This window comes from Scyliorhinus torazame, chromosome 18 (genome assembly GCF_047496885.1).
Source record: "Scyliorhinus torazame isolate Kashiwa2021f chromosome 18, sScyTor2.1, whole genome shotgun sequence".
Taxonomy (NCBI): Eukaryota; Metazoa; Chordata; class Chondrichthyes; order Carcharhiniformes; family Scyliorhinidae; genus Scyliorhinus; species Scyliorhinus torazame.
The window spans coordinates 60,000,474-60,025,847 of NC_092724.1; the positions used below are offsets into that span (position 1 = coordinate 60,000,474).

Below are 25,374 nucleotides of genomic sequence, written 5' to 3' on the forward strand. Positions count from 1 at the left end.
TATGAGTCACGCCTACCTGCAGTTGGAGCTGGACCCTGCCTCCCGACCATATGTATGAATATACACGGTTGCACTTTGGAGTATCCTCTGCCTGCGCAATTTTTCAACGTGTTATGGAAGGTATTTTGAGAGGTTTACCACGTGTGGCTGTCTACCTAGATGACGTGTTGATTACAGGGACGTCGGAGCAAGAGCATTTGGAAAATCTGGAGGCTGTCCTTAGACGCCTTTCGGAGGCTGGAGTCTGTTTACGTCGCACAAAGTGCGTATTTCAGGCAAAAGAAGTAGTCTACCTAGGTTATCGGGTGGACCGCGAGGGTCTGCACCCCGTCGCAGAGAAGGTGCGTGCAATTCAACATGCCCCCACCCCGACTGACACTTCGCATCTTCGTTCTTTTCTCGGTCTCGAAAACTATTACGGGAAGTTCCTCCCTCCCCAATCTGGCACCCACGCTGGCCCCCTTGCACCTGCTGCTAAAGAAAAATCACACCTGGGTTTGGGGTCAGCCGCAAGAAACCGCTTTCCGGCGGGTAAAGCAACAATTGTCGTTGTCTGGGTTACTAACCCACGATGATCCGGGAAAGCCTTTGCTCGTCACATGTGATGCATCCTCGTATGGTATTGGGGCTGTCCTGTCCCACAAGATGGAGAACGGGGCCGAGCGACCGATAGCTTTCGCCTCCCGCACATTGACTGACTGCAGCGGAGAAAACGTATGCGCAGATCGAGAAGGAGGGCCTGGCAGTGGTTTTCGCGGTGAAACGCTTCCACCAGTACGTGTATGGCCGCCATTTCACTATCGTGACTGATCATAAGCCCCTGCTGGGACTCTTCAGAGAGGATAAGCCAATACCGCCCATTGCTTCTGCACGGATCCAGCGCTGGGCTTTGTTTCTTGCTGCATATGAGTATTCTCTGGAGCACAAACCAGGTACGCAAATAGCAAATGCCGACGCACTGAGCCGATTGCCTTTATCGACCGGCCCCATGTCGACCCCCACGACCGGTGAGGTGGTTGCAACCCTAAATTTTATGGACACCTTGCCTGTCACGGCATCACAGATCCGTGAGTGGACCCAGACGGAGCCAGTCTTGTCAAAGGTTCGGCACATAGTCCTGTATGGTGGGCAGCATAGACAGCTCCCAGGCGAGTTGCGGGCATTTTCCTCCAAGCTGTCAGAGTTCAGCGTGGAAGACGGCATCCTCTTGTGGGGGACGCGTGTGATTGTCCCGGAAAAAGGCCAGGAGCTGATATTATCAGACTTGCACAATGGGCATCCGGGCGTGACCAAGATGAAAATGTTGGCCCGGAGTTATGTCTGGTGGCCAGGCCTCGACACCGACATTGAGAAGGTGGCCCAAAACTGCTCCATTTGCCAGGAGCATCAGAAGCTTCTGCCGGTCGCGCCCCTACATCACTGGGAATGGCCAGGGCGGCCTTGGGCACGCTTACATGCAGATTTCGCAGGCCCTTTTCAGGGATCCATGTTCCTTCTATTAATTGACGCCCAGTCCAAATGGCTGGAGGTGCATAGGATGCAGGGGACAACGTCCTGCGCAACAATTGTAAAGATGCGTTTATCATTTAGTACGCATGGCCTCCCCGAGGTGCTGGTCACGGATAATGGCACTCCATTCACGAGTGAGGAGTTTGCTAGGTTTACAAAGGTGAACGGCATCCGCCATATCCGCACTGCCCCTTACCACCCGGCTTCAAATGGGTTGGCAGAGCGTGCAGTGCAAACATTTAAAAGAGGCCTAAAGAAGCAGTCTTCCGGATCAATGGACACGAGACTGGCTCGCTTTTTGTTTACGTACAGGACCACACCCCATGCAGTGACTGGGGTAGCTCCCGCAGAACTCCTAATGAGCCGAAGACTTCGCACCCGCCTTAGTATGGTCTTCCCGGACATTGGCGCAAAAGTACGCCGCACACAAGAACGGCAGGGACAGGGATTGTCTCGGCATCGTCCGATTCGGCAGTTTGCGCCCGGTGACCCAGTATTCGTGCGGAATTTTGCTGGTGGTGCCCAATGGGTTCCTGGTGTAATCTTTCGCCAAACGGGCCCTATATCTTACCAAGTGCAAGCCCAGGGTCGTCTCCAGCGAAAACATGTAGACCACGTCCGGTCCAGAAGATCATCCCCTCAAAAGATTCCCCGCCCCCGGAGCTCATTTCAACAGCCGCAAAGACCAGAGACAAGGGAAGATAGTCCTCAAAATCTTCCACTGGTGCCTCACTCGAAGCCTGCGCAGGTCGTTACGGGACCGAATGGAGATAGAGACGCTGACATGACGGAGGCAGCAGACTCTGACTCCGAGATGGAGACACAGGATGAATCAGAGGGGGAATCCTCGGGTCCACAGGCCGTGGATGTACAACCGCGCCGTTCATCATGGAAGCGCCGGTCTCCGTCTCGTTACACGCCGCCTGATCCAGCGCCGCGTGCAAATGGCGTCCGTCCTGCGGCCAAATGAGTTCGACGCCTTCCTTCGCCAGGGTCTTCGGTGGATTCCTTGGACTTTGGGGGGGAGGGATGTTATAACCTGCCTACTTACGATTGGCTGGGGACTAATGACTATCCCACAATCCTATGGGAGTATGAACTTCCCCAATGAGGGGGGCGGAGAAACTCCTAGTATAAATAAGCTGGCCAGTTCAGGAACCAGCAGGAAGGAGAAGGTAGCAAGGGAAGTTACTGCTACTGTTATGTATATATTGTTATAGTAAATAAACGTTATTATTTTGTATCCTTAAAACTCGTGCTGGATTCTTCGTGGCCCTTACAAAATCATCACTATCAGTTAAATTGGCAGCAGCACCAAGTTTCTGAGCTGCCTGTATCACTGCGAATGGGTGCAGATAAATTGTCCATCCCGATAATTTTTACCCCATGGTGTTTGACAGCACTGGAGAGTATGGAGAACTGGAGGTGGAAAACATGAACGAGGTGAAGGGGTGCGGTCATTTCCATTCTGAATATTGAGAAATAATTAACAATAAAAAAGTTTCTGCCTCTTACCTCGTTTGTACCAGCGGAAAGGTCCACTTGCATCAATTGCAACAGCTATTGGTCCAGTCTTTTTCACTGCTTTCTGCAAATACCGTGCGCCTCGTCTGATTTTTCTGAAGCCTCTGATTGTGACAACAAACTTATCTCTCTGAAATCTGCATTGTCCGTCCTAAGAGTTAAACAAATTGTGAAAAAAATTGCAGAGTGTGACAGTGAGCGTGAAGGGGGACATTGCACAGTGGCTTTCACCGCTGTATTGCTCAGGAGATTTAAGAAGTCCCACAACATCACTTGGCAGTGCCATGTGGGCTTTTTGTCCTGGGAACTCCATTGGGGGATTCCCATGTCCACAGGATGGCATTCTCTCTCCATGCTGGGCGTTACCATGGTGTGGGTGTTCCTGTGTGCATAGGGTGGGGGTGGGGGGATTCCTCTTTTTCTTAACTGGGGCTATCGTAACTCGGACTTATTGGCTTTTTCAGGTCCCCCTCCCCCTTAGCATGGGAAGCGGATGCAGTATTTATTTCTTCTGAAGTGCGGGACAATAGGGTGAGAAAGGCCAGCTGCACTGCCAGTGAGCTGCACGCCTCTTTGTCCATCTGAGCCAGCATTTCGAAGAGAAAATGGAAAATTTGGCCAGGTGTTCAAAGCCTGTTGTTAGAATAAGCGTTAGACGGCTCCCAATGTATAAAACAGACCCGAGTGTGTTACGTTGCCCTGTATTAGAATGAGAAGCTCTTGTAATACCCTCACACTGACTCCATTTCAATGGGAAACAGTGACACTTGTAAATGATCCGTTCAGTGCCCAGAACCAGAAACTGCAGTGCGATTTTATCCTTGGGAACGAAACTGCTCAACTCCCCAATCCAAAATTCAAGAAACAATTAGCAGCAATTCCATTTTTAAAAAAATTAACAAATCTGAGAAACAATTTTCATAATGATACTCTCAAACTTCTCAGCTTTGTTTTGGGTGGCATGGTGGCACAGTGATTAGCACTGCTGCCTCACAGTGGCAGAGCCCCGGGTTCGATTCTGACCTTGGGCAACTGTCTGTGTGGAGTTTGCAGATTCTCCCCGTGTCTGCGTGGGTTTCCTTTACGTTCGCCGATTTCCTCCCACAGACCAAAGAATGTGCAGGTTAGGTGGGTTGGCTATGCTGAATTGCCCCTAGGAGGGGTTGCGGGGATAAGGTGGGGGATCGGGCTTGGGTAGGGTGCTCTTTCAGATGATCAGTACAGACTCGATGGGCCGAATGGCCTCCTTTGCAATATAGGGATCCTATGATACTATACTGAGCACAGGATTTTCTGTATCTCTCTCTCTCTCGAGACCCTCATCACCCCTCTCTACAATTCTTAGCACAGGATGGTGAGGATGGATTGCTACATTTTGCATCGTCCTCACTGCCACTCTGCATTTCCTTGCTGCTCAATGCCACTTTGGATCAGGAAGAGTTAGCATTTCCCCCAGCACGTCCCCAGTGCGGAACGACTGCTCACGCACACACGTACACTGGCGCATTGTCCCCAGTGTAACAGTGAGAACAGTGACTGCGAGAGAAACAACACCAGCACGAAAGGCAGTTTACACAAATATTCACAGAGAACTGTTTCAAACCAAATTGTTTCTTAATTACCGCCCAATATTCAAATCAAGTTGCAGCTTCAATTACATTCCTAAAGAGTAAACACCTCTCTGACCAAATGACCAGATTGATACAGAGGCCGATCTTTCAAATAGCTTTCACACCAACTTTGAAATGGCCCATGAAACATTAATAACTGTGAATAGGTCACACCCCAAACTGAAACTGTTCTAACAGGGGACAGACACACAGGGGACAGACACACAGGAGACCACGACCCAGGGGACAGACACACAGGGGACAGACACACAGGAGACCACGACCCAGGAGACAGACACGCAGGGGTCAGACACACAGGGGACAGACACACAGGAGACCATGACCCAGGGGACAGACACACAGGAGACAGACACACACAGGAGACAGACACACAGGGGGCAGACACACAGGGGGCAGACACCTCAGGGGACAGACACACAGGGGACAGGCACACAGGAGACAGGCACACAGGGGACAGACACACAGGGGACCACACCTCAGTGGACAGACACACAGGAGACAGACACACAGGGGGCAGACACACAGGGGACAGACACACAGGGGACCACACCTCAGTGGACAGACACACAGGAGACAGACACACAGGGGACAGACACACAGGGGACCACACCTCAGTGGACAGACACACAGGAGGCAGACACACAGGGGGCAGACACACAGGAGACAGACGCACAAGGGACAGACACACAGGGGACAGACACACAGGAGACAGACACACAGGGGACAAACACACAGGAGACAGACACACAGGGGACAGACACACAGGAGACAGACACACAGGGGACAGACACACAGGAGACAGACACACAGGGGACAGACACACAGGAGACAGACACACAGGGGACAAACACACAGGGGACAGACAAACAGGAGGCAGACACACAGGGGACGGACACACAGGGGACGGACACACAGGGGACAGACACACAGGGGACCACACCTCAGGGGACAGACACACAGGAGACAGACACACAGGGGGCAGACACACAGGAGACAGACACACAGGGGACGGACACACAGGGGACAGACACACAGGGGACCACACCTCAGGGGACAGACACACAGGAGACAGACACACAGGGGGCAGACACACAGGCAGACACGCCGGTCATGCGTGTGTGGTATGTATTAGGGGTAATATGGTACACCACGAATGCCGAGGAGCTATTGGAGGACAGATGCTGGGTCCTGATTGGATCTCCTGCCTACTGGGCTCCACCCAGATAGGCGGGGTATAAGAAACCGGTTTACTCCCCGCAGCTGCATTCTGTGACTGAGCTGCTGGGAAACAAGTCTGAACAAGTCTGCTCAATAAAGCCTCGATTAAAGTTCTCTACATCTCGCCTCGTGTGTGATCGATGGTGCTACAATTTATTGAGCAGACTTAAAAAGTGCCTGCGAATCGGCCCCCAAGCAGCTAACGCAACATCGACGTTTCAGCACTGGCTGGCGTGCTTGGAGGGATACCTCCGAACGGCCCCCGGCAGACCAACAAAAGACCAGAAGATGCAGGTCCTGCATTCCAGGGTGAGTCCCGAAATCTACTCCCTCATCGAGGACGCGGAAGAATTCCCAGAGGCGATCAACTTACTGAAGGAGATCTACATTAGGCCCGTCAACCAGGTCTACACACGCTACCAACTCGCGACGAGACGACAAATCCCCGGGGAATCGCTAGACAAATTCTTCAATGCTCTAACAATCCTGGAAAGAAACTGCAACTGCCCAGCGGTTACGGCGAACAAACATACGGACCTCCTGATCAGAGACGCTTACGTAGCAGGTTTGGCATCGTCGCAAATTCGCCAGAGACTTTTAGAGAAAGACTCTCTCGGACTCACAGAGGCACGGGCCCTTGCAGCCTCCCTCGACGTGGTCTCCCAAAACGCCTGCGCCTCTGCCCCCGACCGCGCTGCAGCCCCTTGGGCTCCGTGGACCCCTGCCCGCGACCGACCCCCTGGCACCCCCCACTCCTCCGCAAGCGTGCGCAGCCAGAATCCCAGACCACCCGGGGGGGCCCCGCTGCTATTTTTGTGGCAGCCAAAACACCCCCGCCAGCGCTGCCCGGCCCGCTCGGCCACCTGCAAAAGCTGCGGTAAAAAGGGGCACTACGCAGCGGTATGCCAGTCCCATGGGGTCGCCGCTATCTCCGGGGAAGAAATGGGACCACGGACTCAACCCGCCCAGCGACCCACGGGCGGCCAATGGGCGCCGCCATTTTGGGCCCCGGACACCACCAGGGGGGGACGGGCACCACCATCTTACTACCCATGGGCCGCGTGCGATCCATGGGAGCGGCCATTTTGTCCACCCCCGACCGTGTGCGATCCATGGACGCCGCCATCTTGGCTGACAGGCAAGGACCCCAGCGTGGACGGCTCCACACTGCCTGAAGACAACGATCTGATGCACCAACCACGTTTGGCATCAGTGACCCTTGACCAGTCGCGGCCCCGGACGCTCCAGACGACAACGACAAAGCTGCTGGTGAACGGGCACGAAACGCCGTGTTTGATCGACTCGGGGAGCACGGAGAGTTTTATTCACCCGGACATGGTAAGACGCTGTTCCCTTGTAATTCGGCCAAGCACCCAAAACATTTTCCTGGCGGCGGGGTCCCACTCCGTTGCAATCAAAGCGTTCTGCATCGCAAACCTAACGGTGCAGGGGAGAGGGTTTAAAAATTACCGGCTGTATGTCCTTCCCCACCTCTGCGCTCCCACCCTCCTGGGGTTGGACTTCCAATGCAACCTCCAGAGCTTAACATTCAAATTTGGCGGCCCTATACCCCCATTGACTATCTGCGGCCTCGCGACACTCAAGGTCGATACGCCCTCCTTGTTTGCGAACCTCACCCCGGATTGCTACCCGTCGCCACTAGGAGCAGACAGTACAGCACCCAGGACCGGACGTTTATCAGGTCCGAAGTCCAGCGGCTGCTGAAGGAAGGCATAATCCAGGCCAGCAATAGTCCCTGGAGAGCCCAGGTGGTAGTAGTGAAGACAGGGGAGAAGCAAAGGATGGTCGTAGACTACAGTCAAACCATCAACAGGTACACGCAGCTAGATGCGTACCCTCTTCCCCGCATATCCGACATGGTCAATCGGATTGCACAGTACAAGGTCTTCTCCACCGTGGACCTTAAGTCCGCCTACCACCAGCTCCCCATTCGCCCCGGTGACCGCAAGTACACTGCCTTCGAAGCAGACGGGCGGCGATACCACTTCTTAAGGGTTCCATTCGGCATCACGAACAGAGTCTCGGTCTTCCAACGGGAGATGGACCGAATGGTTGACCAGCACGGTTTACGGGCCACGTTCCCGTACCTCGACAACGTCACCATCTGTGGCCACGACCAGCAGGACCACGACGCCACCCTCCACAAATTCCTCCAGACCGCTAACGCCCTCAACCTCACCTACAACAAGGAAAAATGCGTGTTTAGCACCGACCGTCTAGCCATCCTTGGCTACGTAGTGCGTAATGGAGTGATAGGCCCCGAACCCGAACGCATGCGCCCCCTCATGGAGTTCCCTCTCCTCCACTGTGCCAAAGCCCTGAAACGCTGCCTGGGCTTCTTTTCTTATTACGCCCAGTGGGTTCCTCAATACGCAGACAAGGCCCGCCCACTAATCCAGTCCACTACCTTTCCCCTGTCTTCAGCCGCATCAAAGCGGATATCGCAAAGGCCACGATGCGCGCCATCGACAAGTCCCTCCCATTCCAAGTCGAGAGCGACGCGTCCGACGTATCTCAGGTGGCCACGCTCAACCAAGCGGGCAGACCCGTGGCTTTTTTCTCCCGGACCCTCCACGCTTCAGAAATTCGCCACTCATCAGTAGAAAAGGAGGCCCAAGCCACAGTGGAAGCTGTGCGACATTGGAGGCATTACCTGGCCGGTAGGAGATTCACTCTCCTCACTGACCAACGGTCGGTAGCCTTCATGTTCGATAATGCACAGCGGGGCAAGATAAAAAACGACAAGATCCTGCGGTGGAGGATCGAACTCTCCACCTACAATTATGAGATCTTGTATCGTCCCGGAAAGCTGAACAAAGAACAACAAAGAACAAAGAAATGTACAGCACAGGAACAGGAACAGGCCCTTCGGCCCTCCAAGCCCGTGCCGACCATACTGCCCTATCGAGCCGCCCGATGCCCTATCTCGCGGCACTTGTGCCAACGCACAAGTGGACCGTCTCCAAGCCCTCCACGAGGACCTCTGCCACCCGGGGGTCACTCGTTTCTACCACTTTATAAAGGCCCGCAACCTCCCGTACTCCATCGAGGACCTCCGAACAGTCACCAGGAACTGCCAAATCTGCGCAGAATGCAAACCGCATTTTTTCAGGCCAGATAGAGTGCACCTGATAAAGGCTTCCCGTCCCTTTGAACGCCTCAGTTTGGACTTCAAAGGCCCCCTCCCCTCCACCGATCGCAATGCGTACTTTCTTAACGTCGTTGACGAATACTCCCGTTTCCCCTTCGCCATCCCCTGCCCCGACATGACCGCGGCCACGGTCATTGAAGCCCTATGCACCATCTTTACCTTGTTCGGTTTCCCCTCCTACATCCATAGCGATAGGGGGTCCTCCTCCATGAGTGAAGAGCTGTGTCAATTCCTGCTCAGTAAGGGCATAGCCTCGAACAGGACAACCAGCTACAACCCCAGGGGAACGGGCAGGTAAAGCGGGAGAATGGAACGGTCTGGAAGACCGTCCTACTGGCCCTACGGTCTAGGAGTCTCCCAACTTCCCGCTGGCAGGAAGTACTCCTGGATGCCCTTCATTCTATCCGGTCCCTGCTGTGTACCACCACTAACCAAACGCCTCACAAGCGCCTCCTTGTCTTCCCTAGGATGTCCGCTTCTGTAACGTCACTTCCGGCCTGGCTGGCAGCCCTGGGACCCATCCTGCTCCGGAAACATGTGCGGGCGCACAAATCAGACCCACTGGTGGAGAAGATACATCTACTCCACGCAAACCTGCAGTACGCCTACGTGGCGTACCCAGACAGCCGACAGGACACGGTCTCTCTGCGGGACCTGACGCCCGCCGGAGCTCTCCACACACCCCCAACACCAATCACCTCCCCCTCACTCCCGCCGGTGCACCCCACAGCCACCCCCTTCCCGGGGGGATCAGTTCTCCTCCCAGGCCCGTCCAGGAGTAAGGAAACAGAGGGGGACAGCGCAATGCACCCAGAGTCGACTGGACCCGAGCCTGCACCACCACCACCACCCGGGCTGAGGCAATTAGAAAGGGCGACCAGAGCACCATCTCGACTCATCAAATCGACTTAAGATGTATATAATTCAGTGGCCCAGTAAAGCGGCATTGTTGTAAATAGTTAACGCTGCAAATCGGGTAAAATGTGAATAATTTGGTGGCCCAGTAAAAGCGGCATGATTGTATATAGTTCAATGGTTAAGGCACTGACCCTGTAAACCCCGACCACCATACCACCCACCACCCCGCCGGGTTCCTTTTTAACAAGGGGAGAATGTGGTGGTATGTATTAGGGGTAATACGGTACACCACGAATGCCGAGGAGCTATTGGAGGACAGATGCTGGGTCCCGATTGGATCTCCTGCCTACTGGGCTCCACCCAGATAGGCGGGGTATAAGAACCAGGTTTACTCCCCGCGGCTGCATTCTGTGACTGAGCTGCTGGGAAACAAGTCTGAACAAGTCTGCTCAATAAAGCCTCGATTGAAGTTCTCTACGTCTCGCCTCGTGTGTGATCGATGGTGCTACAGCGTGCCACCCAAACCAAAACTGCACGGGTGGCATCCGCGGTGGAGGCAATGGAGGTGGCAATATCAGACATGGGTCAGATTTTGCAAGGCCTGGGGCATTCCGTGCAGGCTGGGGCCGTGGCCCAGGACAAGGCCGCCCTCTCACATGCAACCATGTATCAGAGCCAGCTGCAGGTTGAAGTGGTGCTCCTCAGTGTGGCCCAGTCACAGCAGGCCATGGCTGAGAGCATCGGCGCCATCGCCCAGGTGCTGGCCGGCATCGCACAGACCCAGAGGGAGGTGGCGCAGTCCCAGACGGACATGGCCCAGTCCCAGACGGACATGGCCCACTCCATGCTCCATGGCTGCTAACGTGCAGACCCCTGTTGATACCAGAATGGGCATCCAAGGCTGGCAGCACCAGGTGTCGAGGGGGCCTCGTGGGTTGGCTCCTCTCACACCCCTGTCCCATGCAGAAGCCCGGGGGCCATCGGGCACCCCGAGGGAGGAGGAGGTGCTGGTGCCGGTGACACCTGCAGGGGAGGCACCGGACACTGCAGCACCTCGGACTCCCCCCTCCCTACTATTCCTGGTACATCTAGTGGGCAACGCGCAGAACAGGGCAGCATCATGCCTCCTGGCACTTCCGAGGAGCAGCCGAGCCCATCCAGGCCAGGCCGCCCCAGGAGACGAGCACCAACGGGGACTCTCGCCGCAGGGCAGGAGTCCAAGCAGTCCACCTTCACTCCTGCTGTACCGTCTGGGGAACCACCTTGGTGTAGTGTTAGGGTCCGTAAGGCCAGAAAGCTAGACACCAGTTAAGTTGGCACGGGTGTCGGGCACAGTTTAGTTACAGGGGCTAGGGCACAGACTGTATATACCTCCGTGGTAGTACTATGTATTGCGGTACATAAGAGGTGGATGACCATTGGTTAGAACCAGGAGTCTACCATTGGCTATTGTACATAGCTCTGCCCTGAGAGGCGGAGTATAAGAGCCGGTGCCGTCCCAGCAGCCTTCACTTCCTGTATCGAAGTTGCTGGGGAAGAGTTCTAGCAGATTAAAGCCTTCAGTTATGAATCACTTTGTCTTGAGAGTAATTGATTGCGCATCAACCTCTTCACATTAAACACCTGTTACCACGTTCAAACCTACTCTGTCTGATGGGTGTGGGGGTGGGGCAGTCAGTGATGGCCACTGTGGGTGAGGGGTGGTGGACGAGTGAAGCCCATTGGGTGGACCATGCAGCCCCCCCCTTCCCCGACCGTTCCCATCACCCCGTCCCCAGTATTCAACAGGACCGTGCGATGGACGGGCCATCTCACACGCAGTGATCATCCAGGTGGAAGGTGCTACTGTGGGAATGAGTCAGACATTGTCTAACGATGTGGAGCATGGAGCTCATCACAGAGCGGGCTGTCATCATCCTCCATCCCATGGACCAGACCCACCTTCACTGACAACCCAGTGCTCCCAGCTCATTGTACCGCAGGTATACATAACGAAGGGAGATGTGCATGCGGGTGGTTCGGTGGTGTGGGAGGTGAGGATGGTGGGTGGTGTGGGAGGTGAGGATGGTGGGTGGTGTGGGAGGTGAGGGTGTTCGATGGTATGGGAGGTGAGGATGGTGGGTGGTGTGGGAGGTGAGGGTGTTCGATGGTATGGGAGGTGAGGATGGTGGGTGGTGTGGGAGGTGAGGATGGTGGGTGGTGTGGGGGGTGAGGATGGTGGGTGGTGTGGGGGGTGAGGATGGTGGGTGGTGTGGGAGGTGAGGGTGGTGGGTGGTGTGGGAGGTGATGGTGGTGGGTGGTGTGGGAGATGAGGGTGTTCGGTGGTGTGGGAGGTGAGGCTGGTGGGGGAGGTGAGGATGGTGGGTGGTGTGGGAGGTGAGGATGGTGGGTGGTGTGGGAGATGAGGGTGGTGGGTGGTGTGGGAGGTGATGATGGTGGGTGGTGTGGGAGATGAGGGTGTTCGGTGGTGTGGGAGGTGAGGCTGGTGGGGGAGGTGAGGATGGTGGGTGGTGTGGGAGGGGAGGGTGTTCGATGGTATGGGAGGTGAGGATGGTGGGTGGTGTGGGAGGTGACGGGGGTCAGTGGTGTGTGAGGTGAGGGTGGTCGGTGGTGTGGGAGGTGAGGATGTTCGGTGGTGTGGGAGGTGAGGGTGTTCGGTGTTGTGGGAGGTGAGGGTGGTGGGTGGTGTGGGAGGTGAGGCTGGTGGGGGAGGTGAGGGTGTTCGATGGTATGGGAGGTGAGGATGGTGGGTGGTGTGGGAGGGGAGGGTGTTCGATGGTATGGGAGGTGAGGATGGTGGGTGGTGTGGGAGGTGACGGGGGTCAGTGGTGTGTGAGGTGAGGGTGGTCGGTGGTGTGGGAGGTGAGGATGTTCGGTGGTGTGGGAGGTGAGGATGGTGGTTGGTGTGGGAGGTGAGGATGGTGGGTGGTGTGGGAGGTGAGGGTGGTGTGGGAGGTGAGGATGGTGTGGGAGGAGAGTGTGGTCGGTGGTGTGGGAGGTGAGGGTGGTCGGTGGTGTGGGAGGTGAGGGTGGTGGGTGGTGTGGGAGGTGAGGGTGTTCGGTGGTGTGGGAGGTGAGGGTGGTGGGTGGTGTGGGAGGTGAGGGTGGTGTGGGAGGTGAGGATGGTGTGGGAGGAGAGGATGGAGGGTGGTGTGGGAGGTGAGGGTGTTCGGTGGTGTGGAAGGTGAGGGTGGTGTGGGGGGTGAGGATGGTGGGTGGTGTGGGAGGTGAGGATGAAGGGTGGTGGGGGAGGTGTGGGTGTTCGCTGGTGTGGGAGGTGAGGGTGGTCGGTGGTGGGAGAAGTGAGGGTGTTCGGTGGTGTGGGAGGTGAGGATGGTGGGTGGTGTGGGAGGTGAGGATGATGGGTGGTGTGGGAGGTGAGGGTGTTCGGTGGTGTGGGAGGTGAAGGTATTCGGTGGTGTGGGGGGTGAGGGTATTCGGTGGTGTGGGGGGTGAGGGTGTTCGGTGGGAGGTGAAGGTATTCGGTGTTGTGGGAGGTGAGGGTGGTGGGTGGTGTGTGAGGTGAGGGTGGTGGGTGGTGTGTGAGGTGAGGGTGGTGGGTGGTGCGGGAGGCGAGGGTTGTCGGTGGTGCGGGAGGCGAGGGTGGTCGGTGGTGAGGGGGTGCGGTGTTGTGATGTCCGGGCCCCTGCCGAGTAACTCACCCACCCCCCAGTTGGTGAAACGTCTGTCGACTAAAGCATCCCGTGCTCGCTGACCCTGCCGATAGTGTCGTGCAACCTTCCGTGCATGGCTAGCCCCCATGTCCCGCTCATTGTCCCCCTCACTCCCCTCATCCTCCTCGTCTGACAAGGCCTGCCCTTGATCCTCATCCTCCTCCAGCACATCGCCCCTCTGCTAGGATATATTGTGGAGGTTTGCAGCAGACCACAACGATGCGGCCAACCCTCCTGCAAAGGGTGCGGCAAGAAGGGCCATTTTGTGGGGGTTTGCCAGGCACGAGCGGTGACTCCGGGCTGCCACAGCGAACTTCCCCTCGGGCCCCAGGCGGCCAGCAGTCACCAGCACCCCCGTATCCTCGGGCCACGTGCGGCCCCTGGGCGCCGCCATCTTGTTCCCCGGACACCGCACTGGACGGATCGGCGCCGCCATTTTGTCCATCTCCGACCACCATGTGCGACCCATGGGAGACGTCATCTTGGATGGGGCCCAGGACCCCAGCCCGGCCGACTATACACTGTCCGATCAAAATTTACTGCGTCTGGCCTCGGTAACTCTGGACCAAACTTGACATCGAACACTCTCAACAGCAACGACAACGGTCTTCATCAATGGCCACGAGACTCCCTGCCTGATCGACTCTGGGAGCACGGAGAGCTTTATACACCCCGACACGGTAAGGCGCTGTTCACTTTTTACCCACCCTATAAATCAAAGACTCTCCCTGGCCTCCAGTTCCTACTCAGTGGAGATAAAGGGGTCCTGCCTAGCAAACCTTCCCCCCCCCCTCCCCCCTTACTGCCTGCGGCTTCTCGACACTTAAGGTCGACCCGCCTTCCCTGTTTGTGAACCTCACCCCGGATTGCAAACCCGTCGCCACCAGGAGCAGACGGTACAGTGCCCAGGACCGGACCTTCATTAGGTCGGAGGTCCAAAGGCTACTAAGGGAAGGGGTCATTGAAGCTAGCAACAGTCCGTGGAGAGCCCAAGTAGTGGTGGTAAAGACTGGGTAGAAACATAGGATGGTCATTGATTACAGTCAGACCATCAACAGGTTTACGCAGCTGGACACGTACCCTCTCCCCCGCATATCCGACCTGGTAAACAGGATCGTGCATTATAAGGTCTTCTCCATGGTGGATCTCAAGTCTGCCTACCACCAGCTACCCCTCCGCACGAGCGACCGCAAATACACTGCCTTCGAGGCAGATGGGCGGCTCTATCATTTTTTAAGTGTTCCCTTCGGTGTCACTAACGGGGTCTCGGTCTTCCAACGCGTGATGGACCGAATGGTTGACCGGTACGGCTTGCGCGCAACGTTCCCGTATCTCGATAACGTCACCATCTGCGGCCATGACCAGCAGGACCACAACTCCAACCTCCGAAAATCCTTAACTTAACGTACAATAAGGATAAATGCGTATTTAGCACCGACCGTCTAGCCATTCTCGGCTACGTAGTGCGAAATGGAGTTATAGGCCCCGACCCTGAACGCATGCACCCCTCATGGATTTCCCCCTCCCTCACTGCCCCAAGGCTCTGAAGCGCTGCCTTGGGTTTTTTAGTTACTACGCCCAGTGGGTCCCTAACTATGCAGACAAAGCCCGTCCCATGATCCAGTCCACAACCTTCCCCCTGTCGATGGAGGCCCGCCAGGCCTTCAGCCGCATCAAAGCAGACATTGCAAAGGCCACGATGCACGCCATCGACGAGTCCCTCCCCTTCCAGGTCGAGAGCGATGCGTCCGATGTAGCTCTGACGGCAACCCTCAACCAAGCGGGCAGACCCGTGGCCTTCTTCTCCCGTACCCTCCATGCTTCCGAAATCCACCACTCCTCAGTCGAAAAGGAGGCCCAAGCCATAGTAGAAGCTGTGCGACACTGGAGGCATTACCTGGCTGGCAGGAGATTCACTCTCCTCACTGACCAACGGTCGGTGGCGTTCATGTTCGATAGTGCACAGCGGGGCAAGATAAAAAAACAACAAGATCTTGCGGTGGAGGATAGAACTCTCCACCTACAACTGCGAGATCTTGTATCGTCCCGGGAAGCTAAACGAGCCTCCTGACGCCCTGTCCCACGGCACATGTGCCACCGCACAAGTGTACTGCCTCCGAGCCCTCCACGAGGACCTCTGCCACCCTTCGCCATCCCCTGCCCCGACATGACCGCCACCACCGTCATCAAGGCCCTCCATGGTATCTTTGCACTGTTTGGTTTCCCCGCTTACATACACAGTGATAGGGGTCCTCCTTTATGAGCGACAAGCTGCGTCAATTCCTGCTCAGCAAGGGCATCGCCTCAAGCAGGACGACCAGTTACAACCCCCGGGGAAACGGGCAGGTAGAGAGGGAGAACGGAACGGTCTGGAAGACCGTCCTACTGGCCCTATGGTCCAGGAACCACCCAGTCTCCCACTGGCAAGAAGTCCTCCAGGAGGCCCTCCACTCCATCCGGTCACTGCTCTGTACGACCACCAATCAGACACCTCATGAACGTCTCCTTGTCTTCCCCAGGACGTCCTCCTCCGGTACCGCGCTCCCAACCTGGACCCATCCTGCTCTGAAAACACGTGCGGGCGCACAAGTCGGACCCGTTGGTCGAGAGGGTCCACTTGCTGCACGCTAACCCCCAGTACGCCTACGTGGCGTTCCCTGACGGCCGACAAGATACGGTCTCCCTACGGAAACTGGCGCCCGTCGGATCCCCATACGCACCCCAACCACCACCCGCACCCCACCACTCTGCAGCACTTCAAAAGGGGGGTCAGTCCTCCCGCCGCTCCTGCCTGGGCCCTCCCACCCACCCACTACAGGCAACACCCTCCCAGGTCAACCGCTCTCCCCACCAGCGCCGTCTAGGGGTGACGAAACTGCCATGGAGGCCGAAGCCACGCTCCCGAAGTCGCAGGCGCCTGGATCCCCACCGGAATCACAACCGAGGCCCAGACGATCCCAGAGGACGACCAGGGCACCCGACCGACTGATTGCTTCATCTTAACCGATCTGTAACTGTAAATAATAAACACTGACTGTATATATCTGCCATGACTGTAAATACCCTCTAAGCACTGTAAGGAGGTATCACGGTACCTCCATATCTGATCATACCATGTTGAATACAGTTGTAGCCACTGGCCACCACCCACACCAGACTTTTTAACAGGGGGTGAATGTGGTATTATCAGGTATTGCAGCACCCGAGAGGCTGAAGTTCCATTGGTCAAACCTGGGGGTTTACCATTGGCTGTATAGTATGTAGCTCCGCCCAGATAGGTGGGGTATTAAGAGTCGGTGCCGTCCCAGCAGTCCTCATTCTGTACCTGAGCTGCTGGGGAACAGTTCTAATCTATTAAAGCCTTCAGTTATGCAGTAATTGATCGTGTATCAATTACAAGATAAGGGGAGAAATGAAAGAGAGAACTAGTCCCTTCCTGAAAAGTGATATTCCCTCACCCTCCCTCATGTTGGTTAGACAGTGACATTGGTGGAAACCTGGGAGCAGCTTCTCAGGGAAGAATTGATCCAAAGCTGGATGTCAGCTTCCATTCTATTTGGACTGGGCTCTGCAGTCTACCATGAATATTGTAAACATTTTGTAACTGGAGAATTGGAAAAGCAATTAAAAGAGATTTACCCGAGCAGTATATGGATAATCTGCAGCCGTGTTGATGCCTTTATTTTTGACCACATAGCGAAAGGCACGATTCATCCATCCACCTCGGCATCCATAGTTATGATATAGTTTGGTACAATCAACCAGGTTCTGTTCACTCAGGAGAATCAGTTTTCCATGTTTCCGAGCCCACTGCCCTTCGATGGCACCGGTCGCACTGAAAGCCCAGCAAGAACCACAGCTTCCCTGGTCATGACAGAAATAAAATAACATTCTGATTAAAAATTCCGGGTGTGATCTAACCGATTTGCAACAGAGCCCCGTGTCGAGCGCGTTTAGCCGGGTGTTTCCCTGCACTCACAGCGCCGAGAATCATCATTCTATCTAACTGGACTTTGTTTCAATCCGGGGCCTCAGCGGTGAACACCCCACCGAGGCCGCAGTTAGTCCCATTTCCTGCACTGAGGAACTCTGCTCGCCAGAACTCCTCAGTGCAGGAGGAGATTGACCCCCCCCCCCCCACCCGGCCCGACCCATCCCTGGATCTCACCCCCCCAAAGTACTAGGTCACAAATATGGGGGTTCTTGAGCCCCTGCACCCTACCCAGACATGCAGGGCATCCCCAGCCCGATACCTAGTGTGGGAAAAATGCCATCCCTGTCAGTGCCCCTGCCAACTAGCAGTGCAATGTGGGCAGTGCCAGGCTGGCACCCAGGTCACACTGCCAGGTTGCCAGGCTGGCACTGCCAAGGTGGCACCAGTAGTGCCAGGGTATCGGCCTGTCTCGAGGGCAACCACCTGTCGGATCCCCTGGGAGATCCCCTGCCTCAACTGCCATTCCTCCTTGTTCCCATTTGTGGGAACCAACAGTGAACAGCTCTCGCCTGAGTTCTCCAAGGTGAAGAGGTCAGAACCCAAGGCCTTGGCAGATCAGGCGAGCTGCATATTAGAGTGAGTCCAGCTGTCTCACTCTAATACACAGATGTGCCGAATACTGATCCTGTCTACAATGGGCAGGATTCAGATTGCAACATTTTGCAAGATCCCCTGTTCTGGCGCACCACCCGGTCAGCAGATCGCGCCCAAAATCTTTGCATTGGCAGGTGCAATACAGATTTACACCAAGGAAGTTAGTTCATCTTTTTGATGAGATTTCTAGAAGACACATGGGATCAGTGAGTGTCTGTGTGGCAGGTTTGAGACGGTATGGATTTCACTCTTACTCTTTAGTGCTGATTCTGATTAAGCGGGGAATAATTAGAGAAGAAAGATTGGGGATGGAATCATGGGTAAAGTAAGTCAGCCCGCTGCTTGTGACCCAGGTTTCAATCCACGTGTGGAGGAAGTGTTTCCAGCTGTTTCAGCTGGAGCTCAGGGTTGCCGAGCTGGAGGGGAAGCTTAACATCAGGGAGGACGGGAGTTTCCTGTGTTCCAGGACATGGTCACTCCCCAGCCAAGGAGAGTTAAGGATGGGAGGTGGGTGCCTATCTGGAGAAGTAGGAAGAAGCAGAAAGTACAAGTATTTTCGGGGAGTCACTCTCAAACAGATACACAGCTTTGGTGATGGCTGGGAGCGACAACACCTCAAAGGGATGCAGACCAGATTATGGCATCATTGGGCAAGGGACTCCAGAGAGGAAGAACACTATGGAATAGAAATGTAATTGATACAGGAGATTCCATAGTTAGGTGTTTCTGTAAATGTTGTCGGGAGTCCTGCGAGGTAAGTTGCCTCACTGATGTCAGGGTAAAGGACATCATTAAGAATATTCTGCAGGATGAAGGGGGTGAGCCAGAAATTGAGTCAGTATCAATGACATCGAGTGGATAGGGATTGTGGGCCAATGGTCAGAGTTTCAGGAATCATGGAGAATGGTAACAGCTCCGGATTACTCTCCCGACTAGCGAGAGTAGAAATAGGAAAATCGGGAGGATCAACGTGTGGCTTGAAGTGCAGTAAATGAGGGCTTCAGGGCATTGGGACCAGCTCTGGTACAGGAGGCAGCTACTCGAAAAGAACAGGTCACATCCCATTTGGTCTGGGACCAATTTCCTCAAACAAAAGTTCACCACTCTGGTTGGGGAGGGTTTCAATTTAATTGACAGTGGGGTAGGCACCAGAAAGTAGTAAAGTGGAACAAGGTACTTCAAGTGAGAGTGTTGGATACTCCTCGGGAGCCTGAGCTCACTTGGTTAGACAGCTGGTTCATGATGCAGAGCAAGGTGAGCAACGTGGGTTCAATTCCTGTACTAGCTGAGGTTATTCATGAAGGCCCTGCATTCTCAATCTTGACCCTCGCCTGAGGTGTGGTGACCCTCAGGTTAAATCACCATTAGTCAGCTCTCCCCCTCAAAGGGAAAGCAGCCTATGGTCATCTTTGGTCTATGGTGACTTTACCTTAATCCTAGAAGGAAATAGTACCACATTCGACAGGAGTCGACTAAGCATGGCTGCAAAGCCAGGTTAAGAATACATGTGTGTTAACACATAGAGTAGTGAATAAAATTGGTGAGTTACAAGCACAAAGATCAAAGTGGAAATATGGTGTAGTAGCAATAATAGAAATGTGGTTAATGGTGCGGACAAGGCTGCGAATATTCAATTATACAAAATGTTCAGAAAAAAATGGGGATAGGAAGGGGGAGGTAGGATGGCAGCAATTAGGGAACATACATACAGCATACAGTGCAGAAGGAGGCCATTCAGCCCATTGAGACTGCACGTAAGCCCTCACTGCCACCCAATAACCCTTGTAACCTTTTTGGACACAGGGCAATTTAGAATGGCCAATCCACCTAAACTGCATGTCTTTGGACTGTGAGAGGAAACCGGAGCACCCGGAAGAAACCAATGCAGACACGGGGAGAACATGCAGACTCCGCACAGACAGTGACCCAGTGGTGATTCGAATTTGGGACCCTGGTGCTGTGAACCCACAGTGCTAGCCACTGTGCTACCAGGTTGATGTTGTGTTGCAAAGGTAGGATGTCCTGGAGGTAACAAGGACAGAATCTACTCATTAGACATGGAGGCAAAACGTGTATGATTACACAACTGGGGGTGGGGGGGTGGGGGGGGATTTTCTAGGAGAGAGGGGTATTATCTAAGTTTCCAGATATTGAATGTGAGACAGAGGGGAAAATATGCAGGGAAATCACAAAGAAGTGCAATAGTAGGGAGTGATGATATTGGGGGATGTTACTGAGTTAAGCATCAATTGGGAAAGTGTTATAGTAAAGGGAAACGGAAGGAGGCATTTCTGAAATGTGTTCATGAGAATTTCCTTTCCCAGAATGCTCCTGGTCCAATGAGGGAGGAGGCTTTGCTGGATCTGGTGCTGCGAAATGAGATTGTTGTACCCTCAATAACGACGCTTAGAGAGTAAACGGTAAAGAAGGCTTTAATAAGCTAAGAACTAGCTTGGTGCCGAGACGGGTGCTTACTAGGTGCCGTCCACAAGGCGGCCCCTTATATACGGCTCCCAGGTGGGCGGAGCCAGAGGCAGAGTCCCCCAGGGTTCCAAGCCCGGTTTTAAAAGGGACATCACCTTACATGATGATAAGGGTACAGTAATACAGTAACCGTTCATCACAGAGATGGATCAAGTGAATGAAGTGTTAATGGGGCAACCAAACCGAACCAAAAACTGACAAGAAAAGCTAGAAGAGATAATGGGTGACCATTAATGCATTGATGTTTCAGATACAGGCGAGGGACATTACAACCAGAGGGAAAGATAGGATCCAAAGCCAGGGCTCCTCGGATGAAGGGGAGATGGGAGATTATGATGAAACAATTAAAGAGATTGTATGATGCATGTCAGGTGAGAAAATGGATATGGGGGCAATAATTGTTGGGCAGGCTGTATGGGAAAGGCTGGTTATGTTTAGAATAGATAATTGCCATGTCTGACAGCTTTCGGTCTGAATTCTAAAGGGAATGGGAGTGAAGAGAATTATCCAATCTTCCCCAAATGTCGGGGACGTTCCAAAAGACTAGAGTGATAAATGTGACACCCTTGCCCAAGAAAAGATGAAAGAATGGCAGCAAGTTAGTTACTGGTGTCGGCTCACTCAGCTGGTGTCGGGGCTGAGAAACAATGAACTGAAGGCCAATTAACTGCATTGGAGAGTTAATTAAGGAGAGCCAGCCTTGGAAAAAAAAGATGCTGGATTAATCTAATTGAGTTTTAGAATGAAACACCCTCTGGAGTCTGTGTAACAGATCAGGCATTAAATGAGATTGCAGTAATTTAGAATATAAGAACTCGGCGCAGAAGTTGTCAATTCAGCTCCTCAAGCTCGATCTGCCATTCAATACGATCATGGCTCATCTCGGCCTCAACTCCACTTTCCTGCCTGTTCTCCACAACCCTTCACCCCATTACTAATTAAAAATCTGCCCATCTCCTCCTTAAATTTATTCAATATCCCAGCATCCACCACACTCTGGGGTAGTGAATATCACAGTAAACACGACCCTTTGACAGATGTATTTTCTCCTCACCTCTTTTAAATCTGCCACTCCTTATCCTAAAACTATGACCTCTCGTTCTCGATTGTCCCACAAGAGGAAACATTTGTTCGACGTCTATTCGGTCAATACCTCTTACCATCTTATATACCTCAATTAGATCTCCTCTCATTCTTCGAAACTCGAGAGATTAAAGGCCTAAACTGCTCGATCGCGCCACATCGGTGCAGACTCAATGGGCCAAATGGCCTCCTTCTGCACTATAATGTTCTATGTTCATGATGCCACGGCAACACATTCATAAATGCACATTGACATCCCGTGCTGTCCTTTAGGGGTATCATGGTGACACAGTGGTTATCACTGCAGCCTCACAGCACCAGGGGCCAGGGGCCCGGGCTCCATTCCGGCCTTGAGTCACTGTCTGTGTGGAGTTTGCACGTTCTCCCCATGTCTGCGTGGGTTTCTGCCGGATGCTCCGGTTTCCTCCCACAGTCCAAGGATGTGCAGGTTAGGTGGATTAACCTTACTAAATTGCCAATTAGTGTCTAAAGGTTGGCTGGGATTATGGAGATAGGGCAGGGGAGTGGGCCTGTGTAATGTGCTCTTTCAGAGGGTTGGTGCGGACTCTTTCGGCTGAATAGCCTCCTTCTGCACTGTAGGAATTCTATGGTTCTATTCTTCCATTCTACCTGTATAACTGGACAGGTCGAACTATCTTTATTAGGTTATAAACAGGTGTTTTATTCTGTTTAATTATTTTTGCCCAACTGTCGTGATTTTAATGCTTTTATATACTCATGTTCTATTTAATATGTGCTCAGACTCACAGAACTTCAAGGTTAAACAGGCAACTGACAGTGATCGAATGGCTTCAGTATATCCCCCACACAATCGAGGAACTTGTGCTGAGGCGTGCAGGCATTACAGGGCAAGTGTTGAGAGTATTTTACACCGGGTGCCCACAAAGGATTTCCAGCCCGGGCTCAAGAACCAATTCCCCAGTTGTACTATTATTCCTCCAAGAAAATCGGTTCAAACTTATGACTATTCGAGTTACAACCTGGATTTCAGGAACCAATTGTGTCAAGTGCCCAAGCAGTGCCTGTAACACCCCTTTGATATCCCAATAGAGGAGAATATCAAGGATTGTGTAGGAGGTAAAAGGTTTGAGTGAGAACATGAATTCCGAATTCAAGCTGGAATGTCCTTTTTATTTCTCTATCTATTTCAAGTCAGAATGTGTGTTTAACTGTGAGACTAATATTTTCTTCAGTTATACTGAGTATTTTTGCAGTCATTTCAAAAGGTACCTGAAGAATAAAATTATTTAATTCAATGGCTTCTTGTAAGCAAGCGTGGTTTTGATAAATTTACGTCTGCTCCTTTTACCAGTTTAAAATATTATGGAATGGAATCAGGGTTATTGAAGTTAACCAAATTATTAAATTGTGAAAACTAGACTTTGATGTTAACCACAGTGAAATTCTTGTGATTATAAATGAGGTGAAAATCATTATTTGATATGAGTTTATTAAAAATTGAATGTTGAGAGTAATTGGTGTTTGTGGAATTCTGTTGAATAATTGGATAAACATTCTTTATTGCTATTGGTTCTACTGGAATGCGATAGCCATTAGCAAACTGTCAGCATCTTTCTAACTTAGGATTGATGGAAGTTAAAAGGGTCCTGTGTGCAATAAATATCTGGCAGATCTTTTGTTTCTTTATAGCAATAACGTTGAGAAATCCTCTGATTGGTCTGTTCACTCTTTAAGAGCTAATGAACCTTGAACAGTGCTTAAATAATGGAGAAATTATTGAACGGTTTAATCTGAATTGTAAATAAAGAACTGGGAAAACCATCTTTAAAAATGAGATAAACTAAAATACTGTCAGGACCCTGCTACAGAGGCAGAGGCAGCAGGGGGGGGTTGGCGTTGCCGAACTTGCTTCATTATAATTGGACGGCGAATGTGGGCAAGGTGGGGCGGTGGTGGGAAGGACAAGGGGTAGAGTGGGTTAGAATGGAGGAGGAATCTTGTAAGGGGTCTAGTTTGAAGGCTATGGTGACGGCAGCATTGCCAATGGCTCCGAGTAGGTATTCGGGGATCCAAGTGGTGCAGTCCACGGTGAAGATGTGGAATCAGCTGAGGAGGCATTTTCGGATGGAAGGGATGTTGGTACAACGCCGCTGTGCGAGAATCATGGGTTTGAGCCGGGGGGGATGGATAGTGTATACAGGAGGTGGAGGGAAGTGGATTTGTATTTGGAGGAAGGGTTCGCCTGTCTGGAGGAGCAAAGGGAGAGGGTAGAGCTGCCGAGGGGCAGTGAGTTCAGGTATTTGCAAGTTAGGGACTTTGTGCGAAAGGTTTGGAGAGGGTTCCCTAGATTGCCGGGATACACCCTGCTGGAGCGACTGCTGCTTCCAGAAGTGGAAGGGGAGACAAGAATTGGGATATATATAAGTGGCTGGGGGAGCAGTGGGGTGAGCGGGTGGTGAAGATCAAGGAGAAATGGCAAGCGGAGTTGGGAGGGGAGATCAATTGGGGAATATGGAGTGAGGCACTCCGAAGGGTAAACGGGACCTCCTCTTGTGCAAGGATGAGCCTGATACAGTTTAAGGTGGTGCACAGGGTGCATATGACTCCGGCGAGAATGAGGGTTCTTTCAGGGGGTAGCGGGTGAGTGTGAGAAGTGTAGGACGGGGGCCAGTGAACCACATGCACATGTTTCGGGGTTGCGAAAAATTGGGAAGAGTCTGGGCGAGAGTGTTCACAGTCTTAGCCAGGATAGTGGAGGAGGAGGTGGACCGGACCCTTAGGTGGTGATATTTGGAGCAACCGGAGGAAACCAAACACTGGGAGAAGGTGCAAACTTCACACAGTCATCCAAGGCTGGAATCGAACCCTTGTCCCTGGCACTGTGAGGCAGCAGTGGTAACCACTGTGCCACCATCTTCTGTGAGAACACTGAAATAATTCATAATTCAGATTGTATTCATATTATGAACATTGAGCAATTTCTAAATGCAATATTGACTGAATCCAAGTAACGTCTGACTCATGGGCGGGATTCTCCCCCACCTGGCGGGGCGGGGGGTCCCAGCGGGATGGAGTGGCGTGAACCACTCCGGCATCAGGCCGCCCCAAAGGTGCGGTCTCTGCACCTTTAGGGGCCAAGCCCTCACCTTGAGGGGCTAGCCCCGCGCCGGAGAGGTTGACGCGCCGCCAGCTGGCAGGAAAGGCCTTTGGCGCCACTCCAGCCGGGGCTGAAAGGACTTCGCCGATCGGTGGAAGTCCGCGCATGCGCGGGAGCGTCAGCGGCTGCTGACATCATCCCCGCGCATGCGCAGGGGGTGGGTCACTTCCGCATCGGCCATGGTGAAGTCTGTGGCCGAGGCGGAGGGAAAAGAGTGCCCCCACGGCACAGGCCCGCCCGCGGATCGGTGGGCCCCGATCGCGGTGGCCAGGCCACCGTGGGGGCACCCCCCGGGGCCAGATCGTCCCCCCCCCAGGACCCCGGAGCCCCCCGCGCCGCCTAGTCCCGCCGGGAAGAGAGGTGGTTTGATCCTCGCCGGCTCAGGCATTCCAGCAGCGGGACTTCGGCCCATCGCGGGCCGGAGAATCGCCGGGGGGGGGGGCTCGCCGACCAGCGCGGCACAATTCCCGCCCTCGCTGAATATCCGGTGCCAG

At 53.6% G+C, this 25,374-nt stretch overlaps 1 protein-coding gene across 1 annotated transcript in view; it reads right to left on the reverse strand.

Annotated features, from left to right (window-relative positions):
- The window catches only part of LOC140395238 (procathepsin L-like), a 44,814-nt gene that overhangs the window by 9,658 nt on the left and 9,782 nt on the right, over positions 1-25,374 (reverse strand). Inside the window, exons 4-5 of the mRNA XM_072482789.1 lie at positions 17,226-17,450; positions 3,025-3,184 (exon numbers count right to left, since the gene is read on the reverse strand). Of these exons, the coding sequence (XP_072338890.1) occupies positions 3,025-3,184; positions 17,226-17,450 (385 nt within the window). The remainder of the gene's footprint in view (positions 1-3,024; positions 3,185-17,225; positions 17,451-25,374) is intronic.